General features: G+C 34.2%; 1 protein-coding gene across 5 annotated transcripts in view; it reads right to left on the minus strand.

Annotated features, from left to right (window-relative positions):
• UCHL3 (ubiquitin C-terminal hydrolase L3) overlaps window positions 1–12,068 on the minus strand; it is a 43,482-nt gene that overhangs the window by 6,981 nt on the left and 24,433 nt on the right. For 3 of the 5 annotated variants that reach the window (XM_073894439.1, XM_073894441.1, XM_073894440.1), the window contains exon 6: window positions 3,018–3,209. The exons of the other annotated variants lie outside the window; for them this stretch is intronic. In XM_073894439.1, the coding sequence (XP_073750540.1) occupies window positions 3,018–3,209 (192 nt within the window). The remainder of the gene's footprint in view (window positions 1–3,017; window positions 3,210–12,068) is intronic. 5 annotated transcript variants of the gene reach the window in all.

Genomic DNA, 12,068 nt, shown 5'->3' on the forward strand with positions numbered 1-12,068 from the left:
TTTAGAATGAAAGAATTCCACTGTTGGTAGGAAACAAAATGATCTACTTCTGCTGCTCCAGTAGTAGACTTCTCCCCGGCGCAGCTCCATCTGCAGTGGCCCCTAGGAGAACAGGGGACTGGCACTAGGTTCGGAGGCAGTCCGTCCTATCTTTGGACAGTTTTGCTGCAGTTATCCTTCATACCGAGACTAATATATGTCTCCCGGTATTTTCCATTATCTTAGAAAAAGCCTAAATCCCTCTTGAACAGGATACTTCTTCAAATATTTAAAGACAGTGATAATGAATTCCCTACTTTCCTGGTCAGAGAATCAAAAAATACTAGTGATCACTCAAATCCAATATCCTCGTTTTACTAATGACCAGAAGAGAATCCAATTTTTCAAGGCTAAACCCAGGCAATTCTACAAACTATAAATTCAGTTTTATAACAAAAAAATACTAGAAATGATTTTTTACCCAACTAGAAGAGTTTTGTTTTACTCATTTTAAGACAATTCTCCAACAGGATATCAAATATTTTAATTTTTTTGAGCTACTGCATTTTAAAAAATTATAAACGATTTTAACACCCTCTCTTCTTAAGAATAATACATCTTATAGCTTCTATTTTTCATATTTTGTCAGTAAATACAACCATACTAGAGGAGAAAGGAGTACAAGTGAGGGTCAGAGACCCGAATATATACCTGATCCCTGTATAAACTGGGTTCCTTATCTGTTTTAAAGTTTAAATGAAATGCATGAAAGTATTTTGTAAATTGTTAAGTGCTATAAAAGCATTATGTAACATCGCAATAGTAATACATTATCACAAATATAAGAAATCAGTAATGTTAGTGACTCATAATGGTGAGTCATTATACTTTTTATCCAAAAGTGCATACTAAAAATATAAAACTCTAAAGAGGGCATGAAAAGCCTTCAAACTTTATTATAAAAGGTAAGTAAAGCTAAAAACTTCTAAGCCTTCCACAGAACCTTGGTACCTATTGGGAGCCTTTCCCTTTGATCAACTTTATTAGTCTGAGAGAGTGTGAAATTTGCAATTATCTAACTGCTTAAAAATTGTTCCACTAAAAACAAGACCAATACATAAAAGGCAAAGTCTTCAATTTCAAAACATGACCAAGAAGGCAGAAACCAGAAGCTATAGACTGGATCATGTTGACTACATTTATTTTTATGTATTATTTTTTATGAAGTTCCCCAATTTACAACACTTATTACTATCTCAAACAGTTAAAAATAATGTAACAAATCAATTAGAGAGAAATTAATTAAATACTAAATACAAATTTCAAATTGTTGAAAATGAGTTTAAATTTAATTTCTACTAATATGGCACTAACAGGCACTAGCACTGTTTTAAGTACCTTAAATGTACTGACCAATTAATCATCACATAAACTCTATGAGATAGGTAACACACTCATTTATTCTCAAGAAAACTGTTCAACAGTTAGTAAGTGATGGAATCTGGTTTCAAACTCAGGTGGGGTAGTTTTAGAATCCATGCTATGCTATGAAAATACTTATGAAGCTATAAAGCAACAGAATTAATATGGAGAGCAAAGATCAAAATTAGGTAAAATCATATAAAACTGGAAACACCAATTTTATGGTATGTTCATTTTTATTTAGAATATTTTAAAAGTACAAAGGAATCAGTCATATTTAGAATCAATTGTGCCCAAGTTAGAATTTACAAAATTAGGGTTTTACTCTGATCATATAATTCACCTTATGTCTCCTACTATGCCAAACAGTGTATGGCACAGTAGGGAAGCAACAAATATTAAATCAATAAATGAATAAAAATGGCAAGTGCATGTTGTGATCCAATGGGGAAAAAGAAATAGACAGCAGTTTATTGATTGATATTCAGCATAAATGAAAGGCTATTTTGATGACCATACTGACATTTGGTGGAAACCGATATTTAAGAAAACATGTCAAGACTCTACTTCACAGTTTGAGTCTAGCTCTGGAAGAGTAAATAAGGGAAAAGAAAGAATGTTTGACACCAACTTTTAATTTTATCATTAAATGTATGAGGAATCAGACTGCCTCTGGCTTCAAAAGTTATGATGATTTCTAGAAGCATCAAGTTTCTTATAAATGGATAGCATACACCAAATCTTTCAAATATAGCATTTCTAAGTAGGCTCTGCCAAACCACAGTCATTGCTATTAACAGTCTAAAACATCAGAAAGAAAAGAGCTGGAGTTGCCTAACCCTACAGTTTATTTCAATCATGAGAATTATCAGAATTCCATCATCAACCTCAACATTTAAGATAATTAGCAAGATTATAAGAACAAATGTACTTTTTAATAGTTTGTTAATATTATCAACCTAAGAAGGAGAAATCATAAAATTTATGGGAAGCAATTCACAAGGAGAAAATCTTCACCTCCTACTTGGAAAAAGATCTTTAGAAACTGAATAGGCAGGGAAGATTGGATCAAGATTAAACCAAGTACCTGAGACACCTCAGGGAATAAAATATCTTAGATGAAACACCCTACACCATGAAGGATTAGGTTAAGGAAAGAGTAAGTAAAGTGACCCCGGAGCATGACAAGAGACTACAGTCATGTTCAGAAACATGAAAAAAATAAAGAGATGGCAAAGAACTCAGAAGGTACACAGCATTTGTTGACCTGGGTCAACTAAATGAAATCAGAGAGATGAAGGTTAAGAGAATACATATTTACTTTAACAACAGACAGGAACTTAAACATTATCATGACTGCCAATCAGTACTCATCAAAAGGCAGGCATCCTTATGCTGGCGGGATATGGAGTGGGAAGATGAATGTTCACTGAGGCACTGGTGAAAGTCAAGCTAGACTGCAAAGCATAAAGGTATGCTTGCAATCTTCTTGGGGGAGAAAAAGCTAATGGTTGAGTAAACCAAGAGAAAAGCACTTTGAAGACTGAAGAAGTGTAAGGGAAAAATTGGACTATCCTTGTCACTGGAAGAAGAGATGGAAGATTGACTACACTTACAACAGAATGGAGACCCATAGATGGTAGGCGTAAGAAGGGTCGCCAGCGACGAAGACGGAGAGATGGACTGGTAGCCTTTGCAGGGCCTACATGGTTACGTTTGACCCAGGGCAGGGATGCATGGTGACACAATGATGAGGGCTTCGTTCTGCAGTGGCTAGAATGAGGCTGTGATGAGGATGACGAGGAGGACTACATAATTAAAAAAGAGAACATTTTACTTAGACCACGTTACTGGGCGATCATTTATTCTTAAAAGCAACGTATGGTCATACTTGTATTTATATGGTCTAGTACTTTTAATCAACCATAATCTAGAAAAGGATCATATGTGAATGTTGGTTCAAACTGGATGAAGTGGAAATATATAACTAAGGTATAAGGTTATATGCCATAGCTTCTCTAAGTACACATCTAAAATATTTACCTATTCTCATTTGTGTAGCACAGACTCATGGAATTATTTAAAAGCCACTAAAATGGAATTATCACATCAAATCATTTAACAAACAGGAACACACACACACACAGAACACACAACATGTAACACATATAAAACACAAAGAATAATGTGGAGAAGAAAATAAGATGATGATAGGCACTGTGAAAAGAATTCTTTAGTGAGAATAAGCTCTAAGGGGGGGGGGACCTTTAAAATATAAAGAGGAGTAAAGCAAACTCCTCCAAAGCTGATGACCTGCATAAAGTATCCTCTTACATAGGCTGACAAGTTAAATGGAAATTATCATAGCCTATCAGCCATCTTTTACTAATCAATAGTGTTTGTTAAAATACGTACCATTTATTTTGTCCTGGGCACTCTTTTAAGCACTTTACATTATCAATTCATTTAATTAACTCCCAGTAACCCATGAGATAGGTACCATATTTCCATTTTACAAATGAGGAATCAGAACACATAGAGGTTAATTAATATAACCCAGGCCATTGTACTAGCAAGTGGCAGGGATGGGATTCAGATACAGGAAATCTGGTTCTAGAATCCATTGTGTAGAATCACCCTGATGTATATAGCCTAATTTTCCAAGAGAAAGATTTTATAACTAATTTAATAGACCAGATTCTAATGAGAGGTACAATCCTCTTAAAATTAGATATTTTGAGAATCATGCTTTCAAACATAATTACACCACAAAGGTTGGATATGGCCCAACAGTTTTCCACAAAATGCACATGCTTACGATAAGTAACTTACTAATGGTAATCCAAATGATAATTTTATGATTGCTACCTCCAAAAAATATTACCAGTACATGAAATAAAAATTTAAGGCAGTAAGAAAAAATTATAAGTGTTTATAACCATAGTGAGAAGCAGCAATAAGAATAGTGTTATGAGTCCTTGGGAAGCGATAGCGATCACTAACCATGACCTATTCTCTTTAGGAAAATGAAGGGTTTTTCCCTGAATGATTTCTGGGACTCTTTCAACCCTGAAAATTCTGTGATCCTACTTAGTACTTTCAATCTATGGAAACAGTACACTAACCTAAAATACAGCTATCACTGTGGTGAGGGTTTAAAAAACATGTCTGTGAACACTTTAGTGGCTCTTAATAAGAACCAGTCAATCAGAACTACATAAATAAATCCTCTTGGCTCTATACAGGAATAAACGGTCTGCTCTCACAGACATGGTCTAATCAGAAGTTTGTCATATTCAGTCTGATTACATTAAAATAGGAGAAAGAAAGGGAAGGAGGGAATGGGGAAAAGAAGAAAAATAGATAAAGAGGTAAAAGAAATGGAGTAAAGATAGGAAAGGAGAGACGACTAACGATCAGTGGAACAAAACAACAATCTTCTAAGCACCTGGGAGGGAGAGATTACTAAGCTAGAAGTAGAATGTGTAAGGTTTGGGGAGGTGAAATTGGAAAGGGATTCCTGGCAAAGAATTCAGTGTGAGAAAAAGAACAGAAAATAGGGACAAGGAAGACATGTTCACAGAACCAGACCATGAGGTCTGGGATTTGATTTCACCCTTTCAATCAAAAGAGCTGGCCTGTTACTTTTCCAGGGATGCTGGAAGAAGACTTGAGACTCCTGGGTCAGAGAAAAAGGGCTTGACTTCTAGCACAGCCAGGAGCATGATTATCTATAGGTTTGCATTGCACTCACAGGAGGACGACACAGAAGGCCTAGATGGATGGCTGCACAGGAGGTGAGCTGCATTCCAGGAGAGGAACACTGAGTTTGGGGAAACGTGTTTTGTAACAAGAAGCAAGCAAACATACTCTTCCTATAAGCAGACCTTACCTAATCCCTCACAGTTGCTTACTGGGAGAAAAGCAGTTTCCCTTCAAGTGTAATGGCCCTCTTCTTTTGGCATTTTTGAAAAACCTTTTAAGAACTTAAAAACAAAAAACAAAAAAACTCAAGCTTATAAAGTTACAAAAACAAAAATAGCACAGGAAACACTGAAATCTTTGCCCACATCCTACCCCCAATTTGTTTTGTCCTCCGCATTTACACTCTCTATGTAATTTTTTTCCTGAACCATTTGGGGGTTTAGGGTAAGTTACATATATCATGGTCCTTTACCCCTAATACTTCAGTATTTCTATAAAAGAATTCTCTTACATAACAGCAGTGTAGTTATCACCTTCATAATTTTACATTGCTATAATATCTTGTCTAGTGTGTCCATATTTTAATTTGTTAGTTGATCTATTCATTTCTTTTAGAGCATTTTCCCTCGTGACCTAATCTAGGAACAGGTACAATGAATTTACTTGCCATGTCTTTTTAGTATCCTTTAACCTGGAATATTTCCATCAGTCTTTCCTTGTCTTTTATGACATTCACATTTCAAATACAGTCTCCATCCCCCATTTTTAAATAAACAATTTTCTATATAAAAAGTCATGCTATGGAGTGTTATACGCAAACAATGAATCATGGAACACTACATCAAAAAATAATGATGTAATGTATGGTGACTAACATAATAAAATTTTTTTAAAAATTTTTTTAAATCATGCTATGAATACAGTTTCATTTCTTCCTTTCTAACCCATATGCCCTTTTTTTCTTCTTCTTGCCTTACTGCCAGGATCTTTAGTACAATAATGAATTTCATTGATTTCTGCTTTTATCTTTATTTCTTCTTTCTGTTTGATTTGGGTTTAATTTGCTCTTCTTTTACTATCTTAAGGTAAAATGTTAGATCACTGACTTGAAGCCTCTTTTCTTTTCTACTATAAGCATTTAATACTAGGGATTTCTCTTGAATCCTTGCCTTTTCTACTGTAAGCATTTAGTGCTATAGATTTTTCTGTAACTCCTGATTTTTTCTCTTCTATAAGCATTTAATGTTAGAGATTTCTAATTCCTGCTTTAGCTGAAACCTGTATATTTTTTTAAAATTTTTATTCAATTTAAAATGTTTTCTAATTTTCTTTGTGACTTCCTCTTTGATCCATGAACTATTTAAAAGTATAGTGTTTCACTTCTAAATATTTGGGAATTTTCCAGATATTTTTTGTTACTGATTTCTAATTTAATTCCATTAATCCAGAAAACATTCTTTGTATGATTTCAACTTTTAAGAAAATTGTTAATTTCTTGATAGAATGGTGTATCCTGGTAAACATTCCATGTGTATTTGAAAAGAATATCAGAAGCTGTTTTGGGATGGAGTATTCATAAATGTTAATAGGGCCAAGTTGTTTAACAATGTTGTGAAGGTCTTCTACGTTAAGGTCTTACTAATTTTCTGGGTCTACTTGTTCTATTGATTACTGAGGAGAGTGTTGAAATATCCAACTCTATTTCTGGATTTGTCTATTTCTCCCTTCCGTTTTCTGTGTTTGCCTCATATATTTAGAGGCTCTATTTTCAGCTACATACACAAACTTTATGTTATGTCTTATTGGTGAATTGATCTCCTTACCCTTAGAATGTCCTTATCACTGTTAAATATTCCTGGTTCTGAAGTCTACTTCATCTAATTTCAATATAATTACTCCAGCTTTCTTTTGATTGGTGTTTGCATTGTATATCTTTTCCTATTATTTTAATTTTAATCTTTCCATGTCTTTATATTTAAAGTGACTTTCTTGTAGACACATATAACTGAGTTTTGCTTTTTTACCGATGTTATAATCTTTCTTTCAATTTGTGGGTTTACATTCAGACCATTTATATTTTATTAATTTCATGTAATCATTGATATGGTTGACTTAAAACCTATCATCTTGTCAGCTCTCTACTTTCTCCATCTGTTCTTTGTTCCTTCTTTGCCTTTTTTTGGATTATTTCTATGATTCCATTTTATATGTACTATTATCTTATTGTTTATATTTCTATCTTTTTCAGTAATTGTCCTTGGGTTTAAAATATGTGTCTTTAGTCACGGTGTACCTTCAAATAATATTACACCAGATCATATGTCATCTAAAAGCCTTATGGCAGTATTCTCAATGCTTTCTCCCATCCTTTGTGCTAATGCCATATATTTTAATGTATGCTTTAAATTTATAATGCATGGCTACCATTTTTATTTAGACAGTCAACTATCTTCTAAAGCAATTTTTTAAATTACAAAATTTATTTTAATATTTACCTTCCCTTGTTCCATTTCCAGCATTCCCCAAGTCTTTGTGTAGTTCCAAATTGTAGTGCAGAAAAGTTGCTAATGAATTCTGTTTTTGTTTGTTTCAATGTGTCCTTTAGTTTTTAATAGTTTCTTTTTTTTTTTTTTAAGATTTTATTTATTTATTTGACAGAGACAGAGATGGCGAGAGCAGGAACACAAGCAGCGGGAGTGGGAGAGGGAGAGCAGGCTTCCCGCCAAGGGAAGGGAGCCCCATGCAGGGCTCGATCCCAGGACCCTGGGATCATGACCTGAGCTGAAGGCAGACGCTTAATGACTGAGCCACCCAGGCGCCCATGAATAGTTTGTTTCAATGTATCCTTTAGTTTTGAAAGATATTTTTGTTTCATTTAATTTTTTCATTTAAAAATATCATTCCATGGCATTCTGACTTGCATACTTTCTGATGAGAAGCCTACTGTAATTCTTATCTTTGCTCCTTTGTACTTGACCTTTCTTTTTCTTCTGGCTGCCTTGAACATTTTCTACTTATCTTTCATTTACAGCAGTTTGAATATTACGCATTTCAGTGTATATATGTATTTGATTTTCGGAGGGTGGGGGTATTTATCCTATCTAGTGTTCTTTGGGATTCTTGAAGCTGTGGTTTGAGGTCTTTAATCATTCTTTGAAAAACAGCTATTAGATCTTGAAATATTTTTTCTGTCCCACGTCTCCATCTCACTCCCACTTCTCCTTTCCTTCTAGGATTCTCCTTTCATGTATCAGATCATTTGAAATTGCCCTACCACTCTTAGATGACCTGAGTACCCCCCACCACCAGCAGTATATTTTACTTTTGTGGTTCTGTAGGAGTAATTTCTAGTGATCTGTATTCATATTTACTGATTCTCCCCTCAATTTTGTCTTGTCTCCTGGTTGGTGAAACCATTAAAGGCATTCTTCATCTCTGGTACCATATTTTTCATTACTAGCATTTCCATTTGATTCTTATAGTTTCCAACTCTCTGCTGATACTCACTTTTTGTTAGTACATGTCCACTTTTTTTCACATGAGTCTTTAACACACTAATTATAGTCACTTCAAACTACATCTGACAGGTCCAATATCTGGATCATATCTGACTCTGATTCTGTTGACTGCCTTGTCTAATAACAGTGTATTGTTATTTTTCTTCTTCTTTGTCTTGTAATTTTTGGTTAAAAGCTATACATCTTCTGTAAGAGCAGACTGAGGTAAATACTATTTATGCCTGAGAATGGGCATACCTCTTCTGCTAGACCTTTCATGTGTGGAATTGAATTAATCTGGTCAGGAGTTGAGCTGTTTGTGTTTTATTGTGCTATGGTTAACCTTAGCACCCTATCAGCTTAAAATTCATCTAGCATTACCTTGTGCTTAGGGTAGCAGCTGGGTTGCTGGATGCTTTCTTTTTCAATGTTCTTGTTCCACCCAAAGCTTTGGACTTTTTCTCAGAGTGCATGCTCAGAGGTCTCTCTCCTTGTTCTTGACTCACTCTCACATTTTTGACACTTGTTTATTGGTGCTTGCTGGTCTTTAATGGTGGGAAGGTGGAGATATTCTTTATTGTTCTGGTTTAGCCATTGCTTCTACCATTATAGCTAGGCTGTTTACCCCTCATATCAAGGATCAGGCTTTCCTCCTCCAGCAATTTCTCTCATAGTTTTCTGCTCCTTCCCCAAAAAGGGGGTTTTATCTATTCCCTTCCCCAAAGAAAGTGTTTTGTCCTAGCATCTTTAGGTTTTGTTCTGTAGGGGAGAAGAACCAAGACTTAGAGCCTTAGCCAAAGTAGAAACTGCTCCCTTCCTCAGGTTTGTACCTTAGGGCTCTCTCTAGTCCTGTCCCTAGTCTATCTTATAAGTACCAGTGAGGTCTGTGGAATGAATGAGAGCTTCCCTTTTGGGGGCCCTTACAGCAATTTTATAGTTTCATACTAGCCTATACTTGGCCTTTAGCAATTTGTTAAAATTTTTTAGCATTTTGTTTTTTTTTTTTTTTTTTTTACAAAAAGGGATCATACTCTTCATGCTGCTATATTCACTATCCATATATTTTGGGCATCTATCCACCCCAATAAGTATGTATCTATATCATTTTTCAAGGCAAGTTATTTCTTAAATAGATGTACCATAAATATATATATTATTGTATATTTAGGTTGTTTCTACTTTCCTACATTTATAAACTATGCTGTATGTTCACACAAGTATCTTTATATGTTCACCAGTGAATAATAGTAATAGCTAATATTGTGTGATTACTATTATGTAACAGATGTTCTGAACTATAGATGCCATAGATCCTCACAGTAACCTTATAAGGTAAAAATTATGATCATTTCTTTTTAAAGATGAAGATACAATTTTTGCCCAAACTCTATCAAGTTATCTATAGGTGATTTTAGCCCTTTTTACTCATCATGTCTTCCAGTGTAAGCTTATATAAGAGGAAAAAATGAAAAAAGTACACCCTGCTGAATGAGTTCCACACTTGAAGTTTGTGTGTGTGTGTTTGTATCTGGCTATGTTTTTATATTGTAGAACATAAAAAATAGGATGGTACATTACTATATTATGACTGTTTTACTTTTAACCACCTTCTAAAGGTCTTAGGCAGGAAAGCTGTTACCCACTATTTTATAGCACAAGTGCCAGCTTACTAAGTATTATTTTTAATAAATAAATGAATATGTTAAGATGTTAAACATTAGGAGTAATAATTCTAAATGTTTAGTCTAGTCATATTTATGTCTACCTAATGCTAAATGAACACAATATATACATACTTTTTCTAACTACATGATTTCTTAAGATAATTTAATTCATAATTTAGGCATAACAGTGTACATCATATATATTTTCAATTTCAGTAAAAATGTATATGATAATTCAGGAAAAGGCTGTCAAGTAATATCATTTCAAGAGATGAAATGACTTTGATATGAAGTGTGCTATTATGAAATCTTAAAATTCCTAGGCTTTCTTCCTAGAATTACAAAGATTAAAGACATACACACCAACTTTTAAATTTTCATATTAACCGTCAATGCAATAGCTTAAGAAAACAAGGTAGTCTTGCTTTCAAAATATGAAAATTTAAACTGTAAACTGAATCTTGAGACTAAACATCCAATTTTTCACATTGTCTTCCATACTAATTGGAAAAGATCAAATATTTACAGTTTATTCTTGAGTCTTTCAGAAGAGGCATAATAAAGAGTTCACTTCCTCAGTTTTTCAGTTCTGGTAGAGGAATCCAAAATTGCTAAAAATTAACATATTTCACTAAAATTATTAAAAACATCAACATTTGCCAGGACTTTAACATTGAACCTGCACCCCCTCTGCTGTGTGGGTAATGCAACAGTATAATGTGACTACATACAGAACATTTCACGTGTAATATAAATCTATCTCTTTATTACATGATGTTTGGGAACACCTAGAATAGACTTTCAGAACCTTGCCATTTTAAAAGCAGAGTAAATGTTTTGCTCTTTACAAAGAACTCTTAGGAATTTAATAAAATATTGTTGCATGAAAGAATTAGGTATAAACATTCATTTTAAGAGATTTTTAAGCATTCTCATTCTGACTTAAATCCTGAGTTAAAAATAAAATACCAAAAAATAAAATAAAATAAAATACAGACACAGAGTGAGTTTATCATGACAATGTTGGGGTTTTTAATATTCAGAAGCACAAGGACTTAGTTGACTTGCCCAAAGCATTCAACTAGTGACTGTCAAAGCCAGAGGCAGAACACATGACTCCTAGCTCTAAATTCAGTGTTTTCATTACATACAAAGCCACTCACCCATCAACTGTCAACTAATTTAACTGATTCATAGAGGGAAATCTATTACTATCTTCATCTGTATTCTCCAAACACAATTCAAGAGTTTGTTTTCCAAAACTTATAACTAGTTCAGAAAAAACAAACAAAAAAAAAAACCCAAAAACAAAATACCTGGGTCTTACGGCCAAATTACTTTTCCTTCACAGGTAATGTGCATGTCACTTTGTATATGAGAAAATGAGTCAACTACTCCTTAAACTGTTTAATAACAATAAAAAAAATTAGACATACCATGGAAGCTAAAAAGAAATGATTTAAACCTTTAATAAAAAGGTGGAGTGTGTCCCTTTAAAAAGGAAAATTACCTTCTTCCGATTAATGTACATGTCTCTGTGTGTAGGAAAAATGAACATTACTCTTTAAACTGTTTAACATTAACCAAAGAATTAGAAATACTATAAAGGCTAAAAAGAAATGATACGGGGGCGCCTGGGTGGCTCAGTCATTAAGTGTCTGCCTTCGGCTCAGGTCGTGGTCCCAGGGTCCTGGGATCAAGCCCCACATTGGGGTCCCTGCTTGGCGGGGGCCTGCTTCTCCCTCTCCCACTCCCCCTGCTTGTGTTCCCTCTCTCGCTGTGTTGCTCTCTGTCAGATAAA

The sequence above is a fragment of the Callorhinus ursinus genome, unplaced genomic scaffold (assembly GCF_003265705.2).
Source record: "Callorhinus ursinus isolate GAN/ISIS: 27379988/994484 unplaced genomic scaffold, GSC_fseal_2.0 scaffold7, whole genome shotgun sequence".
Lineage (NCBI taxonomy): Eukaryota > Metazoa > Chordata > Mammalia > Carnivora > Otariidae > Callorhinus > Callorhinus ursinus.